This window comes from Glycine soja, chromosome 20, assembly GCF_004193775.1.
Source record: "Glycine soja cultivar W05 chromosome 20, ASM419377v2, whole genome shotgun sequence".
In the NCBI taxonomy this organism is placed as follows: Eukaryota; Viridiplantae; Streptophyta; class Magnoliopsida; order Fabales; family Fabaceae; genus Glycine; species Glycine soja.
Window position 1 is genome coordinate 46,271,244 of NC_041021.1, and position 21,112 is coordinate 46,292,355.

Sequence of the window (21,112 nt, forward strand, 5' to 3'; positions counted from 1 at the left end):
TATTTTGGATTGCTTAATATGAAATTATCGAAAAGTAATTCTGAATTTGCTTTGGAAGGCTTCACCAATTTGTATGTGTTCCAAATTTTTCGTTCTAAAAATAACCAAATAGCAATAATTATATGCTGCAAGTTAGTTTTGCAAATATGATTTTTTTTTAAGTTAACAGATGTGCAAAAAGCAATTTATGGGTGCAAGAAACAATTGTCCGATTTTGGGACCTGTTACCCTCACGTGAGATAGCTCGAGGCCCAACCACCAGGGATTGGGCAACAGCACATCGTTCCTTACTCCACAAAAGAACAACCTTTCCAAGTTCGTTTTTGGAAGGCTAAGGTTAAATATAACCCTTAACTGATAAATGTACCTCTTTTATAATTTGGGTAATTTTTTTCCTCTAAAAAACACTCATTTCCATAACCTAATTTTTTAAGGTATTGAAATAAGCTACTTTTATAAGAATGTGCTCTATTCAATTTTTTTTCTTTGTATATTTTAGTGACTGGAATAAAATTCTATTATCGATGTAATATTTGTTTACTTGACTAATATAATTTATATTTATATCATATATTTATCATTAACCTTCTTCTAATATATTTATATTTTTATTGAAGAATTTTAATATATACTGACCTATATTAAATTAATATTTAATATTATTAATAGTTATAAATTAAAATATGATTATAGGATATTAACGAAAGTGTGAGCATGCATGTTAGCAATCCATATATATATATATATATATATATATATATATATATATATATATATATATATATATATATATATTGAAATTGAATTCTAATATTTAATTACATAGTATTAAATCATTCAATTGATATTAAAATTTTATAACATAAGAGGATATATTGGATGCATGCATGCTAGTAGAGTGAAGTTCACCATTGATAGAAGGTATTCACATAAAAGTGAATGTGAAAAAAGAGTGAGAAGAATAGAGACCTAAGAAAACAAAAACTTATATATATATATATATATATATATAGAGAGAGAGAGAGATTTAGTTCTAATAAATATATGCACAATTTCTTCTAGTTATATCTAATAAAATTTGGTATAATTATTCTTTTGATTTTTATAGTTGCAACAACTTTTCCATTTAGTTCTTGATTTTCTATAGTTTAAAACATCCCACTTTGGTCTCCCAATAGTCAAATTTTTTTAATTCAATTAATTAGTCTTCGGTGTCGAAAATCACCTAACGTCGTTATATTTAAAAACATCTACAAAACTAAAATGGAAGATGAAAAATCATAAAAATATTAGATGGTTGCAGGTTTATAACATTTTTAAAGGATTTCAATAAAATGATGTTAGACTGCAATGACCAAAAGAGTTAAAAAAAATTACAATTATAGAGATCAAGAGGAGATATTTTAAACTATAAAGAATAGAAAAAAGTTATTAAAACTGTAGAGACTATAAAGAGAATTAAATCATACAATTTTCATTTACATGTCAAATAAACACTTTGTTCAGTGGGTTTGAAAGTGAAAACGCATGGGGTTCAAATTATACCATAAACACTTTGTAAATTTCTTGCGACATAAAATTCATGTTTTTTTTAATCTCTGGTTATGTTATGTAACCTTTTAAAATTATTTTGTATTTTTTTCTTAGATTAAAGATCACAAATGTTTCTTAATTTACTGGGATAAAAATTAATTCTACTTGCACCGTGTGTATTGTAGCTGACCAATAGGAAATTTATAGAATGAACAAATTAAACACAAATTTTTGTCATTAAATAGATCATTTATCATATGTGAACATAAAAGAATCTTACACTATGGGACAATAATTTTTCTAATTTATTCATTTCATGTTTTATTTAATGACTTTTGCTAAAAATAGTGATCATCAACTACAACAAAGAATGTAAGTTAAATTGGATAGTTCCCATTAAATGTCATATAATTTGTTATAATAAAGGAATATATAGACAGAGAAAATTAAAAAAAAAAATCTAGGGAGACTTTTGCTCAATAAAAAATTATATGATTACCAACTACCACATACAAGGGTACAAGTGTACAACAATTGTAAATTAAGTTTGATCCGTCCCGTGATCTGCCATATAATAAACGAATAGATAAAAAAACCAACAAATTGAAACTCTAAAATATAATTTCAAAGGAGAGTTTTGATCAATAACTAATAACATCGTAAAAAAAACCCAATAATTGTAAATTAAGTTTGATCATTCCCATGGCATGCCATATTTTTTTTTTATGGTAATGCCATATATTATTATTATTATTATTATTATAAATAAACGAATAGATAAAAAAACAATTGTAGTGCGCACCTGTGTTTGTGCTATATCATGGTGTGGATTTTTTTAACAACTTGACATGAGGGAGAAGGCAAGCATGAGCAGAGTTAGAAAAAGTTTTTTTTTTTAATAATAACATTACGTCACGATTTAAATATTTCTGCACCTCGGATTCTTGTGTTTTATATTAGTTTTTGTTGCAACTAAAACTAATATAGTGTTATTTCTATCAATTTAAATTCCGGTAAATTCAATGTTCTGCCAAAATTCATTGACTTTTCTATCTCTTAATTCATTTTTTTTGTGTGAATTATGTTAATTCATTGAAGTCTTTAAAAAATATTTTAAGGAGACTTCAATTTGCTCAATAAACAATGATATGATTACCAACTAGCATGTAAAACAATTGTAAGTTATCCTTCCTTGTTAAAATAAATATTTATTTTGATAAAATAACTAATTTTTTATTCTTTTAATGTATTTATCTAAATTACTTATACTTTTAAAAAATAATTTTTTATTTATTTTAAAAAATAAATCCTATATATTTCTTAAAAAACTTATTTTAAAATTTAAACAAACTCACCATATATATCATGCATTATTATAATAATTAAATCAATAAAAAGAAGGGGAAAAAAAAGAAAGCTTTAAAATATAATTTAAAGGAGACTTTACTTTGCTCAATAAACAATGATATGATTACCAACCAATGACGGATTCACATTACTGTACAACCCTTGAAAGAAAAGAGACAGTGGTAATATAAAGTTATGAAAGACAATGACAGCTACAAATTCTCATCATCTTACAAACTTAAAATAATTATGTTAAAATTTAAATATTAATTTAAATCGTTAAAAAAAATAAAATGATAAATTTAAAAAACATAAAACATAAAAATAAAAATTTTAAAACTTAATATATCAAAATAAAATTAAAGTAAAATTTAATGGATGGAATATATTAAGTTTAGGGTTAGATTAAAACAAAAAGAATAAAGCGTAAATAAAATTGAGAATTTGATCAAAATTATAAATTTTTTAAAATAGGAGAATCAAATATTTTTATTTTAAAATAAAAAAGACAAAAATCATGAATTATTTAAAATAAAAAAATTAAATGTCTTAATTTTAAAATGAATGATGAAAATTGTGGGTGGAGAATAAAATAAGGGACCATAGTTGTAATTTAAGTAAAAAGTTTAGACAATTTTACTTTTAACTAACTTAAAAATATATATTTATATACATTTGTGTGCTTACGTTTTTTGTGACTCTTCGTTTACGTTTCTTGTTGATTTACTCTTCTTTCAATTAATATCAATTTATATTCCGGTAAAATTACTTTTATGTCAAATTCGCTAAAAAAAATTCTAATTTTTTTTTCGGGTAAAGAAAAGTTTAAGTAAATTGGATCATAAATGAAGAATACAAGCTGATTAAACATGCCAAGAGATTATTATACATTACAAATTACAAGTTACTATATTAGAACACAACATATATAGTGTGATACGGTTAAAAGGTTTTAAATTGTGGCCACTTTCTTGACATTGTGGAAAATTAAATATGATCAATACAGTCACAATTGCAACAGCAATGCATGGACGACACACATAAACCTTAATGTTGTAGATAAAATGGTGGTCGAAGACCGTTCTTTAAAACCTTGGACACTGCAGATAAGAAATGTTCCGAGTTAGAGAAAAGCATAGAAAATCTAGAGTGAGCATAATAATGGAAGTGACAAGAACTTGTTTAACCATACTCACCAAAACAATTTTAGCTGTGTATCAGCTTTGCCCTTGCGTGACCTTGTGAAATCTGAAACTGTTCAGTTATACCTAAATGAGCCATTAAAAACCAGACATGGGTAAGCAATTCGCCACCTCTGCTAAGCTGCTTGGCATGATGAAACCCTCTACACTGGCTTGCTGCATGACACAACATCTCCACCCAAACACGACTTATCATTTCCCATTTCTGTTCTTTCGACCATTTCTTTTCCTCTTCTAAAGACTTTATCGACTTTGCAAGCCTACATGCATCAAACAGCACAGACTTGCTTCTATCTCCTTTAACCTTTGACGGTAGGAACTTTTCATCTACACTCACTCCACCAATCACTTGGCAAACTTGATCTGTTTGCGATATGTACTTCCTTTCTTGCAAAAGTTCACTCGCCTCGGCACACGTGTCTTCAAATCTGATCTGTCCTATTCCGTTGGGTAACATAAAAGGACATTTAACAAGGAGATATAACATATAATCTGACATCAATCTGCTTATTTCATAATTTTTGAGCTTGTCACAATCTTTATCTGAATAACAACAAAGATCTGTAGCAATATGCCAAATCAGAAGGCTTTGATCAAACTCCACCTCAGTGCTCCAGGCAATGGAACGGCACTTCCATTTGTTAAGAACTTGATCACCCCTGTGAGCGCAAAAGTTTTTACATGCCTTAATGTGTTTTGCACCCTTAGACTTCTCCCGAATGTGTTCAAAAATGAGTTCTTTCAATTTCTCGGGGACAGTTTCTTGGTCTTGGTGGTAAAGTATCCTGAAAATCTGATACATGAATTGGTAATTCCAGATTTTGATGCGTTTTGCTGGCTCACCTTTCAAGCAAAAACTTATGAGATTGAATTGTGATATAAGATTAGACCACCTCTTAGCATGTGAGAGTTTATAGCATGTTTGAAAACATGAGATGAGAAGATTCACGATCCAATTCTTATGCTTGCTTAACCAATGCATTGTCCAACTTGAAGAAAGTAAAACGATGCCTGCGTATATCTCAAGAAAAATAGCCCCAGCGAAAAGCACAACAGTTATAATTTGGTCACAGTCTATGTGTGCTTTATCTATCAGACATAAAAATGCAATAAATGCAGAGAGGGTGCAGAAAAAGGTCACAATTTTGAGGAAAAGGCCAAGGCGAGAGTATGTTACCACTGCCTTTGTATATAGCTTATCATACATCAATCCAAGCTCAACCTCAATTACTTTATACGCATGTTCCCATGATTTGTTCTGAAAGAAATGTTGGCTTTCTTGGAGTTCTTGAAAACCAAGGATGAGATCTGCAAATAGGCACTCGAAAATTTCAAGGAAATAGAATCCATAGTGCAAACGCAAAGCATCTGGTACACTTTCATTTGCTATTGCCGCTAGAGAGTGATCCGACAATATGGGAGTAGATTCAACCTTCAATTCAACTTTATATCCTTCAGCTATTTTTGCAGTGCAGTCATCCATGAATTTGGCATAATTTGGTCCTGGGTCTGGTGGACGGTGAATGGATTCTCTGAACTTTTTGCTGCTTCCCAACCACAAGGACAAAGTCCTCTCAGTATATTTGATTATTCCTGCCACCATAACTGGAATGGTAACATAGTTAAGGTTTCTGTCATTCCATGAACTGTAAACAACATAAACTGCTCCAAATAGCTGGGAGATTAACCCAAGAAAGTGTCGTAGCCATAGCTCATTATCCTCGAGGGAGTAGGCAGTGATTGTGTCAGGGCCACCAAGATGCACAAGAAGGAAGGGTGCCCAGATGGCCATGATTATGGAGTTGGTGGGGTCTGTTGAAGGATTTTTGCTGTCTTTGGAAAGAATGCCCAGCACAAAGGTCGCAGCCCAATCTGCTGACAGATAGGTAAACCACACACCGAATTGTAGCACCCAACCTGCTTTGTACTTTCTTTGGTTGCCACAAACTATAAGGATTATTTGCAAGATCAAACTGAATAAAACCAGAACTCGGATTTCCAGTACATTCCAGACCACTGAAAAACATATGCAATCACCATCAATCAATTTGCATACAAAGGAAATCAAGGAGGATCTAACGTTAATTTCTGAAACCATATAGAATCATAAATCGTTAATTTTGCAACAATCATAGTCATTCATTTTTGCATATAATGGAAGAATTTAATTAAAATACACTATCATTCAATTACATTTTCATGATAACTTAGTCTTACCAGCAAGCAACATAGTTTTTGTGCTTCTCTTTGATTGCTAGTTTCAAGCAATGCACTTGCTGCTTAAACGGTGTAATTAAGATAAGCCACTTTAAGAGATCAATTTGACCAATCATTACAATTTTAAAGATAAATTAGTGATTTTCTCATTTTTGAAAATAAAGGGATTAAATTAAATTTTTTAATAATAAGAAAAGTAAATTGAACTAGAAAAATGAGCAGACAGATTCCTTCAAGGAAAAAAAAAAAAGAACAGACAAACAAACAATAATTCAACCTTTTTCTATACTTTTCTTCATTTAACCGCATGATACAGCCGAGCAAATACCATAAAAATTTTGCCACTTGCAACTTCCAAGTGAGCTACTATGTAGTTTACATCTCTGCTTTCATGGCAGGGTCTCTGTCACCGTGATTATTAAAAATAAAAGTCTAACCGAATAGCTTAATTTATTTTGTTTGGTTTGACTTGATTGTACTAAGGTATTTCTAAAATTGTGAAATTAACCGAAGTAGCCAGGAAGCTGCTGGATCGCAGAAAATCCAGTTGATTTGTTGATAATGAGTAATGCCTGTTAAGATCAATTTGCTTTGATTAGAAACCAAGGATTCCTATACGTAGCATGATGAAGAAAGAGGCATTGGAAAGGCCATCTCCAGCAAATTAAGAAGAGCAGAGGTTGAATCACATCGTCAGCATGGCTCAACTTGCAGTAAGTTTCATCGTACCAAGGGTTGCGAGAAAACTATCCGATGTCCTCATTCAAGAATCGGCACGATTGGTGGAGGTTGCGGATCGAATTCGTTGGATTGTAAAAGAGCTGGAGTACATGCAGAAATTCGTACAAGACCTTGAACGCTCCAATTCCAATCAGTTGGAGGAGATGTTTGAGGAGATAACAAATGTTGTTGCGCGCCAAGCAGAAGATGTCATAGACACTTTCCTCAACAAGTCAGTCAATAGAAGGAAGAAAGGAGTTCAGTATTTGTTAGAGAAATACGACATTGCCAAAGAACTGGAGCCGATCTGCGACAGGGTGCGAGAAATCTCTGAGAGAATAAGTAACTATTTGAATGAGCCAATAGCTGTGACCATTGAAACTCCACGAGTAAGAGCCACCACAATAGTATCCCCAGCGCTGGAGGAGCTTGATCACATTCTGACCCAAAATTTAATTATCCTGGATGAGGAGCTGATCGAGATAGTAGAGCATGTGAGAGATAAGGACCTTGGCGACACACACAACATTGTGTCTAAATTAAACTCAGCAGAGGAATCCATTCACAGTCAGAGTCAGAGAGCAAGGGTGTGGTTGAAAGATATAGAGAACATTTGTGCTGATACAGTTGCTGTTGCTGAAAATTTCATCGCCACAAGAAGAAAAAGGCTGTCAAGAACCGGGTGGCTTTGGCAGGTTTTCTATTTTTTTGAGCAACGTGTTTCCGAGAGGAAATTTAAGCAGCAGATGGAATATATCCGCACTCAGCTTGAAGATGCACTTTACAGAAGGTGGACTTTCGGAGATGGAGGGAAGGACATGGGAGACAAAATAGGATCAAGATCAAGACCTGCTCCGAGTTTGTCACTAGTACGGTTGACACTGGCAAAAGTCCCACTCTTCCTTTTCAACAGCTCCTTTGCCCCTTTGTTGTTTGTCGCCGTTATAACTACCATCGACTTTTTCATGTTTGGTCGAAAACGCAGAGCAAGAGAGCATAAACTTAAGGAGAAAAAAAAATCAAGACAGCTTACCCCTTTCTTGTGGTTCGATTTAGTTGATTTTATGGTTTACGTCTTCTTCTATGCTTTTCCTGCCGAATTATGGATAGTCTTACAATTCGTCTGGATAGTCTATACAGTTATTCCCTTGTCTGTGTCTTTGGAGAGGAGTTTGGACGAGAATTTGGAGACAATCCGAAGATACTTAGCTCTAATGGATGCGTTATTCAGTGACATAAACACTGAAAGCGCAGAGGGCCTGAATAAAAGACAGCAGGTGTGGGTGAACCAATTAAGACTCGTGGCACATAAGGTTCATTCTCTTTCTGCGTATCCAAAGCCAAGGGGTTGGAATATCGTTAACAAAATTATATTTGCGGAGGACATCACCGACTTTTTGAATGAAATTCTTGATATTTCAGACAAGAAAAACATTTATGGATTTGCAAGTATACAAGGAAGAAAGGAGTTGGTATCAACAGTCCAAAGGAGCGAGAGCAAAGACATTGCTGAACATTCCGGTGCCCATCCACAGCCGCATGCCTCCTCTTCCTCATATCAGCGTGTCACAGGGCTCAGATCGAAATACCAATTAATCAAAGACGAAATGGACTTGATGAATGCACTGATTGATGATGTACGAGAGCTTGGAAAACTAGAGGGAAGATCCGAAATCTGGGTTGAGCAAATGAAAGGTATTGCCTCAGAGGCCGAAGCTGTCATCCGCGAGTGTGATAGTGAATTGGAGAGTAACCACTATTTCAAACACCTGCTGGTGCGGTATAAAATTATGGGCAAGATAGACCGGATCACAGAGGAAATTGAAGATGCCTCGAGAAGAAGAAACGCATATGGCTTGGTTCAACTTCAATCCCGAGATGAGTCACTGTCCACGGTTCAAATGTTACGTCGAAAGTCAGAACAACCATCTCTCATTGGCAAAGAATCCATAATCGTTGGTAAAGAATTCACAATCATTGGCTTCAATGAAGACGTGGATTTTTTGACGGACCACTTACTCTCGAATGAGGAAAGTTGCTGCGTTACTTCAATAGTAGGAATTGAAGGCACGGGTAAGACAACACTAGCCAGATTGATTTTTGACAACAAAGCTGTTGAAGATGGTTTTACTTGTCGAGTACCAGTGTCAGTGTCTCCAGGTTGCACAGTTGACAAACTTTTAGAAGAAATAGCGAAGGAGGCTGCCACACAAATTATGGGAGGCCAACGGAACAAATGGACAATACAAGAAGCACTCAGAGCCTTGGGGAGTACAAAGTATCTCATACTTGTTGATGGCATTGAAACTTGCCAGCTTTTGGACAGCTTGACAGAGGCCATACCTGACAAGTCAAAAGGAAGCAGATTTCTTCTTACCACTCGCAATGCAAATATTGTAGCCCGACAACCAGGTACAAGATCCTTTGTTTACCATCTACAGTTATTGGACGATGAAAATAGTTGGATTCTTTTCAAAAAAAAGTTGAAAGTTCCCATTCCCTCAGAACCAAAACTAATAGAGGTTGCAAAAAAAATTGTGGCCAAATGCGGGGGCCTGCCATTGGAAATATTAAAAATGAGTGAATTACTATCAAATAAAGATGTCACAGAAGAGCAGTGGTCAAGGGTGCAAGAGCAGCCCAATCCAAGTCAAAACCCATGGTCTGAAACACTTAGCTCAGTCACCATCAGCTTACCTTCACATCTGAGGAGATGCTTATTTTATCTTGAATTATTCCCTGCTAATTTTGGGATTCCTGCAAGAAGATTGGTTGTCTTGTGGGTTGCAGAGGGTTTAGTGCAGCATGGGGAGAACCAAGAGCCACCAGAGCAAGTCGCAGAGAGATACTTGACAAAGCTGATAGATCTGAACTTGGTTCAAATTGCCAAGAGAAGGCCCAATGGCAAGGTCAAAACATGCCGTCTCCCTAATGCTTTGCGTGAAATTTTGGTGGAAGAAGTCCAGGCTAGAAAGGATTTGAATTCAGTCTCAAATATTTCTAGAATACGTCAGGTGGCTGATCGTCTTGACAGAAAAGATAAATGGGACAAACATATGCATGGTATCACTACAAGTGATTCAGCTTCCTTGGGAATCTACAAGGATGTTTTCTCCTTCCTGTCCTTTGATTTTCGAGAAGGAAGTAAACCTGGCCAAGACATAAGTAACTTTCTGAACCTGTGTATTTCTAGCAAGTGTCTTTTACTGCTTCGGGTGCTTGATCTCGAAGGCGTTCACAAGCCTGAGTTGCCCGAAAACATTAAAAAGCTTGCTCGATTGAGGTATCTTGGCCTAAGATGGACTTATTTGGAGTCACTTCCATCATCTATAAGCAAATTGCTGAAACTCCAAACTCTTGATCTGAAGCATACTTACATACATACTCTAACCAACTCCATCTGGAAGATGGAACTGAGACACCTGTTCTTGAGTGAGACTTATCGTACCAGATTTCCACCCAAACCAAGAGCTGCAGGTGATTCTCTGTCTGACCTCCAAACATTGTGGGGACTTTTTGTAGATGAAGAGACTCCGGTGAAGGGTGGTCTGGACAAATTGGTCAATATCAGAAAACTGGGAATAGCATGCCAATCAATGTCACCAGAACAAGGGGCAATGCAATCACAACTTGATGCAGTAGCTGACTGGATTGTGAAATTAGAATACCTTCAATCACTGAGGCTAAAATCAAGAGATGAGAAAGGTCGACCTTGGAATTTACACTTGAAGTCTTTGAAAAATCATATTAATCTCACTGACATATATTTGCTGGGAAACTTGAACGGTCCATCTATTCTGACTCAGTTACCTCCAAATCTTGTTGAACTTACCCTATCACATTCAAAACTTGAGGAAGACCCCATGAAAATTTTGAAAGATCTTCCAAATCTCCGCTCATTGTCTTTACATGCAGAATCCTACATAGGAATAAAATTGGTCTGCAATTCTAAAAGCTTTCCTCAGCTTTATGTTCTAAAAGTTTGGAAGCTGGAACAATTGAAGGACTGGGAAGTAAAGCAACAAGCACTTCCCTCTCTTAGACAACTGGAAATCCGATCATGTCTGCGCATGACAAAGCTTCCTGATGGACTAAAGCATGTTAACAGTCTCCTTGAGTTGAAATTGACAAATATGCCAGTGGAAATTAATACTGACAAGCATAACATTCCGCCCAATTGTGAAGTCCACAGAGATGACTCCGCCCAATTGTGAAGTCCACAGAGATGATTCCACCCAATTGTGAGTTGCCTCCCTTTTGTATGTTTGTTTTCTTTCTTTTTCAGCTGACACCTTACTTACGAAAACTTGAATATGTTTGGCAGTGAGGAGGGTTTGTCTACAATGGCTTGTCATGAAGGAAGCCTTATGGGCATCAGTGATTGAAGGTAAGTTTGGTTCTTCTCATTGAAGGCTATTTCTTGAAAGAATTTGTATTGGGGCATGTATTTTCCTTGACTATGTTGTGTAATCCAAATCCTGATTGAGGGAGTTGTTGTCATTTGTGTGTGGGACAAGAATTTGTAACAAGACATATTTTCCTTGCATGTGTTGTGTAATCCAAATCTGAACTGACTTTGTGCTAGTTGTTCTGATTCTTGTGAGAGAAGAATTTGTGTTTGGATGTGTTTTTTCTTTTATTATATTGTGTAATCCAAATCTCTCCTGATGACTGAAGGCCGGGAGTGATGGTTTGATTGTGTAATCCAAACCTTGATTCATGAGTGAAGTGTCTGAATTATTGAATTTTCTTATACTTTATTAGTCTGTAGTGTTTAATAACTTTCTGTGTTGAATTTCCGTAATCAAACATTTAGAATGAAAATATTAATGTGGATCAAGTTTACAACCTACAAATTACAAATTATAAAATTTAAAATTAAATAATACATCATTGCAATATTTGATTCCAACAAATAATTTATTATTGTTATGTTTGAAAGAAATTATTTTCTTTTTAAAATTAAACCGCATGATTTATCTTGTATTGAGTATTTTATTTTATTTCTATTTATAACTTTTTATTCCTTTTAGACACCATTACCTAAATTTATAGGCCCAATAGTATTACAAGAAAAATAATAGCAATATATTATTTTAAACATACTTTTTTAAAGATTTTTAAACATGTTTTTTTTTATTTAAACATACTTGACTATATTAGATCAAATTTATCAAAAACTTTTAAAAGTCTTACTTCATTTATATTCAAACATAAGTAAAAAAAAAAAAAAGATATTTTGTACGGTGAGCTTAAATATAAATAGATATAATCAATTTAATCCTATTTTATGATTTTATTATTAAAATATCTTTCATTTAATTAATTCTATTTTTTATTATTGATATCAAGTTTCAATGCATAATATTTTAAGATAAAATTATTTTCCAGTAAAAAAAGAATAATATCATTTTTTTTAATTGAGACAGTGAAATTAAATAATACGAACTAACTTTCTAAATTAATATGAAATTATTTATTTTTTGTTTATATTTGAATCTAAAAGAAATAATTCTTACTTAATAACTTTTTGTTATCAGTAAATTTTAATCAATTATAAAATCTATATTAAAAAAGTATGTTAAAAATATGGGATAAACTACCACGTAAAAAAAGTAATTTCAAAGGAGACTTTTTGTTCATAAATAATGATTGGTCATCAACTATCACGTAAAAAAAATGTTAAAGTTGTTGGATCTTCCTCCTTAGATGCCATATATTATGATAAATTTATAATAAAGGAAGAAGATAAAAATAAACAAAGAAAACTACAGTATTAAAACTTTAACAATAATTTCTACGGAGACTTTTCCTAAATAAATAACGATATCATTACCAACCTACCGTACGGAAAAGACACTAATTAAACACCTCGTACAACAATTGTAAATTAAGTTTGATCTTTCCCATGATATGTAATATTATAATGATGGAAATAAATGATATTGAAACTTTAAAATATGATTTCTAAGTTAAATAACTAATGAACTTTTTTCTAAGTTAAATTTATCTTATACACTTAATTGAGCTCTCATGTCTAGCTCTCACTATCACTTATTGCATTTCATTCAAAATGGTAACATATATAAATACACATGCGAATATGCTCAAAAGACATAATAACTAACATGGAAACCTACAAGTTCTTGTTAGATTATAAACAACTTGATTAACTTGTCTCTTAACTAAACTTATTCTTGCGTTTGAAAAAATCACTTTAAAAAAAATGGCAACTTGCATTCAGATTATAAAATCATGGAACTCCTCTAACATTGACTTGTAAACCATCAACTTGCTCTTAAAAAAATAAACAATGATGCTCACTCTCTGCCTTTGTTGTTATTTGTGTTTCGGCTCAACGTCATTTGTAAGTAATGTGTATCCGTATCCACAGCAGGATGATAGAGGAGCAACATAGTTATTTACTTATATAGTTTTTATGTTTATCTTTTACGGGACTATGTGCTTTCATAGATTGCCACATTGAGTATCTTATGGACAATGATTTGATTTTAAATTGAGATGTATGACTTTCGGAGTGCCAACTTTTGTTAATTATGTTTTTGGTTTATGAAGTTTAAGTTTATTTTGGACTTGAGATTAGAGTAACCATGTATGTGATGTCTTCTACCGCAAAAAGAATTTTAAAAAATTTAACTTTAATTATTTTCTTAATATTTTATTTTTAATTAAGAGAAATATGCTGTTGTTCCTTAAAAAAATTAGAGATTTTGCATTTGATCCTTAATATATTTTTTTCTTAACTTTACGTTCTTGAAAACTTTTTTATTTTTTATTTGATTCCTACTTTTATATGAATTCTGTTAACTTAAGCGTCACTTTCTCATAAAAAATATGACAACAATTGGAATAAAAAACATTTAGTGATCAAAAGAAAAATTCAAAAACATTTTAGGAATCACTTAAAATAGAATAAACTTAATGACTGACAAAATATAAAAAACATTTTTTAGGAATCAAATATAAAATTAGTAAATTTTTCAAAGAACACAAACATATCTTAAGTCTTTAATTAATTAACTATGGATACAAGGTGTTACCGTAGACATAACTAAGGAATCCCATATTTAGAAAAACTACACTGACTCTTTGAACATTTGCAGACAAGTAGCACTGGATATTTGATAATCCAAACCTTAAATCAAACGATTCATGAGAAATTTAACAAGATAGTACAAGACAAGAGCATAAGATTTCACCGGCCACCGCCATCTGTCAGTAACAAATCAATAATCCAGCATTGTACAATGTCACGCTGAATGCAGCTGAACGCAGAATACAAGCTAAACACACAAGGAATTATTTTACATCATTATATAGTATTATTATTATTGGATACAACACACAAATTACAAGCTATTATAATAGAACACAACATATGTAGTGTAACATGGCCAAGGCTTTAAATTGCGGCCACTTTTGTCATTGCAGCTTCATTGTGCTTCTTGATATTATGGATAATTACAGACAAATGCGATCAATATGGCCAAAATTGTGGTTGCATTGCAGTGGTAGACACTCACAAAAATCTCAATCTTGCAGATAAAATGGACTGTTGCAGATAAGAAATGTTGGGAGTTTAGAGACAAAGCATAGGAAATCTAAAGTGAGCACAATAATGGAAGTGGCAATAAGAACTTGTCCAAGCATACTCACCTAAACAATTTTAGCTGAGTAACAACTTTGCCCTTGCGTGACCTTTTGAAATCTGCAACTGTTCAGTTATACCTAAATGAGCCATTAAAAGCCAGACATGGGTAAGCAACTCGCCACCTCGGCTAAGCTGTTTGGCATGATGAAACCCTCTACACTGGCTTGCTGCATGACACAACATCTCCACCCAAACACGACTTATCATTCTCCATTTCTCTTCTTTCGACCATTTCATTTCCTGTTCTAAAGACTTTATGGATTTAGCAAGTCTCTGTGCATCAAACAACACAGACTTGCTTCGGTCTCCTTTAACCTTTGTCGGTGGAAACTCTTCATCTACACTCACTCGATCTAGCACTTTGCAAATTTGATCTGTTTCTGATATGTACTTCCTTTCTTGCAAAATTTCACTGACTTCAGCACACGTGTCCTTAAATCTGATCTGTCCTATTCCGTTGGGCAACATAAAAGGACATTCAACAAGAAGATATAACATATAATTTGACAACAATTTGCTTATTTTATAATTTTGGAGCCAGGCACAATTTGTATCTGTTTCATTTGATTCTGATTCATCTGAATAACAGAAACAGCAAAGATCTGTAGCAATATGCCAAAGCCATAACATACAATCTGTCAACAATTTGCTTATATGATAATTTTGGAGGCCGGCACAATTTGCATCTGATTCTGATTTATCTGAATAAAGGCAAAGATCGGTAGCAATATGCCAAAGCAGAAGACTTTGATCAAACTCTACCTCGGTGGTCTTGGCAATGGAATCAATAAGCCGAAGCAGAAGGCTTTGATCAAACTCTACCTCAGTGCTCTTGGCAATGGAATTGCAGTTGCACTTCAAAGCACGAAGAACTCCATCACCCCTGTGAGCGCAAAATTTTTTACATTTCTCAATGTCTTTTGCAGCCTTAGACTTACCCCGAATCTGTTCAAATATGACTTCTTTCAATTTCTTGGAGACAGTTTCTGGTTTTTGGTGAAACTTCTTGAAAAGCTGATACTTGGATTGGCAATTCCAGATTTTGACGCGTTCGTGTAGCTCACATTTCAAGCAAAAACTCATTAGATTGAATTGTGATATACGATTAGACCACCTCTTAGCATGTAAGCATTTATAAAATCTTTGAAAACATAAGATGAGAAGATCAACTATCCAATTCTTGCGCGTGCTTAACCAAAACATTGTCCAACTTGAAGAAGCAAAAATGATGCCCGCACATATCTCAAGTAAAATAGCCCCAGCGAAAAGCACAGCAGTTATAATCTGGTCAAAATCCATGTGTGCTTTATCTGTCAGACATAAAAATGTAATAAACGCAGAGAGGGTGCAGAAAAGGGTCACACTTTTGAGGCCAAGACCAAGGCCAAAGCAAAAGCCAGGGCCAAAGCCAAAGCCAAGGCCGCAGTATGTTACCACTGCCTTTGTGTATAGCTTATCATACATCAATCCAAGCTCAACCTCAATTACTTTAAACGCACGCTCCCATGACATGCCATTGTGCTGAAAGTAATTTCGGCTGATTTTGAGTTCTTGAATGCTAAGGATGAGATCTGCAAATAGGCGCTCAAAAATTTTAAAGAAATAGAATCCATCGTGTAAGAGCAAAGCATCTTGTACATTTTCATTTGCTATTGCTCCTTTAGAGTTATATGATAAAGTGGAAGTATCTTTGACCTTCAATTCAACTTTATATCCTTCAGCTTTTTTTGCAGTGCAGTCGTCCATGAATTTGGCATAATTTGGTCCTGGGTCAGGAGGAGGGAGAATGGATTCTCTGAACTTTTCACTGCTTCCACACCACAAGGACCAAGTCCTCTCACCATATTTGATTACTCCTGCCACCATAACTGGAATGGTAACATAATTAAGCTTGCTTCCATTCCATGAACTGTAAACCACATAAACTGCTCCGAATATCTGGGTCATTATTCCAAGAAAGTGTCGTTTCCATAGCTCATTATCCTCCAGGGCATAGGCAGTAATTGTGTCAGGGCCACCAAGATGCACAAGAAGGAAGGGTGCCCAGATGGCCATGTGTACTGGATGATCTTTGCTGTCTTTTGAAAGAATGCCCAGAACATAGGTAGCAACCAAATCTGCCAACAGATAGGCCACCCACACAACCAATTGTAGCTCCTTACCTGCTTGGTACTTTCTTTGGTTGCCAAAAACTATTAGCATTATTTGGAAGGCCAAACTCAGTAAAACCAGAACTCTAAGTTCCAATATTTTCCAGACAACTGAAAAACATATGTAATCACCATCAATTTGCATACAAGGAGGACCTAATGTTAATTACTCAAACCATAATCATTCAATTACATATCATTATAACTTAGTTGACTTTAAAAATGCAATCATGATTTCTAATTGAATCACGTAATAAAGTTTTTCATACTGAATGACAATTGATTTTCATACTGGAAAGAATTAATTTTGACTGCAGAAACAAGCATTACTGCATTAATCTTACCAGCGAGCGGCATATTTTTTCTGCTTCTCTTTGATTGCTTTTGTGTTTAAGCAATGCCACAAATTGCTGTTGATTGGAGCCTGCGTGTCTCAAGTTTGGAGGATTGACTTCTTGTTTTTGTGGAAGAAACAGACAAGCCATTGAAGGAAAAAAAGATATGTATTTTTAGATTTACTTAAAATTATATTTATTGTGATTGCGTTTTTATTTTATCCAAAATAAGATTTCAATTTTTCAACTGAAAATGAGTTTTTATTATTTTCATTTTTTGGTTCGTTTGGAAAAATATTTTTTTACTGAAAATCTAACCAAATATATTTTTATTATCATTTTCTATTTTCAGTGAAAATAAAGACAGAAAACAACCAAATTTAACACCCGTACGTTATTTTAAAAAAATCAATAAATTATGTTTTGGCACATTATCCCGATTTTGTCCTTACAAAACCTCGGTATGTTAAGAAAAAAGGTTATTTATAAATTCTTAAACGATGTCAAATCTTTTGACATATAAAATATATTTAAATTTTTTTTTTTTCATTTCTCTACATACTAAAATATTTAACCAACCTAGTTGTGAATGAAATATATCAAATACTTAATTTATTCAATATCTTTTATATTAGGGTGTGTTTGGTTTGTATTTTTATTTTCTGAAAATTATTTTTATTTTTAAAAGATTAGAATTCTCTTTGACTTCTTGTTTTCTGCTTTCAAGAAATAAAAATACTGAAAATACGTTTTAAAAAGGAAATGTATTTTTAGATTTGCTTAAGATTACATATATTCCTAGACGTTTTTATTTTACCCAAAATGAGGTTTCTGATTTCAACTGAAAACGAGATTTTATTGTTTCCAGCTTTTGATTCGTTTGGAAAAATATTTTCACTGAAAATAAAAACACAAATCCAACCAAACATATTTCTATCACCATTTTCTATTTCCAGTAAAAATGAAAACAAAAAACAACCAAACCAAACACCTCCTTAATTATTTAGCATTTTATTTTAGTAAATTATACTTTTAATATCTCATATGTTCATGACAAAGTTGATGTTGTGAAACTAGTTAATGAGGGTTGAAAATAAAATTTATAAAAACTTATATGAGTATCCCTGAGCTCCTTGAGTCAAGTCGCTTAGTTGCTAGTGTTATCGTTACTTTTTGAGTTAATATTCTTATTTGTAAGTGATAATGGAAAAAAAAAACTTATGAGTTATTGTTATTTTTTGAGTTAATATTGTTTTTTTTAAGTGATAATGGAAAAAAATTAGAATTTTGATCTTGATGAAAGTAAATTAGAAAATAAAAATATAATTTTAAAAAAGTTTAGAGACAAAAAAATATTAAACTCGTACAATCCATTGGTTTTTGATATTGAATGATAACAATACATTATATTTATATATTTAAGACTGTAATTTAAAATTATTAATCAAGTTAAAATAGTTCCGTACAGTTGTTTCATGCACTTATCCACACACTTGTTGGTTTTTTCAACATCCTCCTTAAAATGAAATAATTGAACGAGCTGCCATTATTAACCCTGGTTTATTTTATTCTATATATTTTCATTTAACCTTAGCATACAGGCTAAACAAATTGCACAAAAAAATTACAACTTGCTGGTCAACAAACTCATAATGCCATCCACGCGCACCATTGCGCATGTGCATTGTCACAAAAACTCACGTGGCCATAAATACCAAATCGGCCCCTCTCTGTTCATATCCAAATACATTAAATATCCTAGCTGTCACGAGTCAATGGTAACCATTATTCACGTGAAAATCATGCTTCCATATCCTGAGCTTATAAATCAGAGAAGGTATTTATCATAACTAATCGCGATGTTGTTTTTACTCCTCTTTGTATTAAGTCTTCCTTGTTAATAGAGGACTAGAAACTTCATTGTTGTGGAGTTATTCTATTGAATACTCTTAATGTAAACTTCTAACTATTTATTTAATGTTATTTCTAGTGTTCTTTGCTTTTATCTGTGCTTATTTTACATGCTTATGACTTGATCATCTATTTGTATTTTTAGTTAAGTTTTGAGTGTTGGAAAATGTTTGGAATCCTTAGAACTTGGTAGAGCAGTTAGAGGTCAGTTTATCTAGGAATAGAATGCAATAATCTAGTATATTTTGTACTGTGTGCGTACTGCAACTCCCTTAGAACGAGTTTGTTGAGGAATTAAGAACAAAAACTAAGAGAGTTAGGATCATTCATGTGAGGAATCATGGTCTAAGTAAATCGGTGGTGCAAGAACGCTAGAGTAACGCTAAATGGAGAAAAACTTTTAGTACGACAAGAGGAAGTTCATTAGAAGACTCCCTGACGCTTTTACTTTGATATTTATTTCATTTTACATCTTTGTGTTTATTTAATCATTTGTTTAAGTAGCATAGTAAATTACAGAAAATCAAATCATTGATGAACATTTATTTCATTTCCAAAGCTAAAAGTGTTTGCATACTGAATATACAACATCTAAGTAAAACAAATTCCATTAGGATATGATACTCGGACTTATTGTTTTAAATATTACTGTGCAAATTGGTATACTTGTCAATAGGTTAACAATGGTCAATGTCAAAAAATATGATTGTGCTGCATTTTAAAGGGAAAAAAAAAAGGAGAAATCAGGGAGTTCTTTTGGGGGGACCAAAATAAGAGGCTAGGGCACAAGAGAATAGAGAGAAATCATTCACTTGGGGACCCTTTCCTCCATTTTCTTCCACACCTCTTGTTTTCTTTTTGTATTAGTAAGTCTCTCATGACAATGAGAGGCTAAACCACCCATTGTTGGGAGCTCAACAACAAAACACTTTTGATGTAATAATTTTAACTATCTATTTAATATTATTTTGATATTATTGTCTCTTTTCTGTGCTTAATATTATGTTTATGACTTGATCACCCATGCTCATGTAGTGTTATAGGATTTATGCATTGGAAAATGTTTATCTTCTAAGAACTTGAAAAGAGCATCTAGGTAATCCATGTTTAAGGATAGAATGATATTATTTAGCCTTATTTATGCATCTTTATTCATAAAGCAAATTATTTGATATAGCTCTTAAGGGATTAGGATTGAAATTAGGTAATTTAGGCTCTTTCACATGAGGGATCATGATTAGGGTACGTTAGTGGATGAAGGTAATAATCGAAATAACATTAAATAGTGAAAACCCTTAATGTTGCATCAAGAGTAGTTTTGGTAGGTTGAGTCTCAACACGCTCTGTAATTCTACTTCAACCGATAACTCACCCCTTGAGTGTTTGTATTCTATCTCTTTAACGTGCTCTACTTAATTATCTTCATCTATGTCAAATTTTACATTCCATATCATTATTTGACTAATATCAAATTTAGTTCATTGATTGCTTAAAATTGGACATATACAAACTCTGAGTACAGTCAAAGTCCCTATGGACTCGACACTTGATCTTACCATTTTAATTACTACTTGGACGAATTGGTGCATTAGTCAATAGTTCAACAAATTTTTGGCGTCGTTGCCAGGGAATTTCTCTTTACTTAATGTGCAAGCCACAATTTGGAAGCAATTATTCTTTATTCATTGATTTGTTTTTGTATTGTTCTTTCTTTTCGATTTAATTTAATCTCTTGTCTAGGTTAACTGCTCTGTAGTAGTTTGCTTCTTGTATGCGATGTAAAACTCCAGCAGGGGACTTAGCTCCATTGGATTTGGAGATTGAGGCTACTTGTAGAAGAAACAACGCACAACTGACCCTAGTGATGAGAGGATTCTTTCATCTGAATCTTCTTCTTCATTTCCCATTGAATTGAGAGAATCTGAAGTTGGTGCCTCTGAAACAACCGTAATGGCAAAAGATCAACCACCAAGGGTGACTCTTGAGGACTATTCTAGTTCTACCATGCCACAGTTTTTCACTAGC

The 21,112-nt window shown here is 33.1% G+C and overlaps 3 protein-coding genes across 4 annotated transcripts; 1 reads left to right on the forward strand and 2 right to left on the reverse strand.

Moving 5' to 3' along the window:
- Positions 1 to 3,734: 3,734 nt before the first annotated feature.
- On the reverse strand, positions 3,735 to 6,408 carry LOC114402520. 2 transcript variants are annotated; one of them, XM_028365125.1, is made up of 3 exons: positions 6,300 to 6,408; positions 4,077 to 6,098; positions 3,735 to 3,980 (listed from the first exon to the last, which is right to left on the reverse strand). In XM_028365125.1, the coding sequence occupies exons 1-2, from the start codon at positions 6,310 to 6,312 to the stop codon at positions 4,087 to 4,089; spliced, it is 2,025 nt and encodes a 674-aa protein (XP_028220926.1). In that variant the 5' UTR covers positions 6,313 to 6,408; the 3' UTR covers positions 3,735 to 3,980; positions 4,077 to 4,086. The 2 variants fall into 2 exon arrangements, with proteins under 2 accessions (XP_028220926.1, XP_028220927.1); XM_028365126.1 differs by having other exon boundaries at positions 6,276 to 6,380.
- A 320-nt stretch (positions 6,409 to 6,728) lies between these two features.
- LOC114403155 (putative disease resistance RPP13-like protein 2) lies at positions 6,729 to 11,772 on the forward strand. Its single transcript, XM_028365938.1, has 2 exons — positions 6,729 to 11,260; positions 11,344 to 11,772. Exon 1 carries the CDS (start codon positions 6,998 to 7,000, stop codon positions 11,231 to 11,233), a length of 4,236 nt encoding a protein of 1,411 aa, XP_028221739.1. The 5' UTR covers positions 6,729 to 6,997; the 3' UTR covers positions 11,234 to 11,260; positions 11,344 to 11,772.
- A 2,441-nt stretch (positions 11,773 to 14,213) lies between these two features.
- LOC114403157 lies at positions 14,214 to 17,299 on the reverse strand. The gene is made up of 3 exons (XM_028365941.1): positions 17,186 to 17,299; positions 14,697 to 16,952; positions 14,214 to 14,592 (listed from the first exon to the last, which is right to left on the reverse strand). Exons 1-2 carry the CDS (start codon positions 17,196 to 17,198, stop codon positions 14,707 to 14,709), a joined length of 2,259 nt encoding a protein of 752 aa, XP_028221742.1. The 5' UTR covers positions 17,199 to 17,299; the 3' UTR covers positions 14,214 to 14,592; positions 14,697 to 14,706.
- Between the last annotated feature and the right edge of the window lie 3,813 nt (positions 17,300 to 21,112).

What these genes read in the sequence shown, in the direction of transcription:
- LOC114403155 (XM_028365938.1), top strand. Translation starts at nt 6,998, where the DNA reads ATGGCTCAACTTGCAGTAAGTTTCATCGTACCAAGGGTTGCGAGAAAA.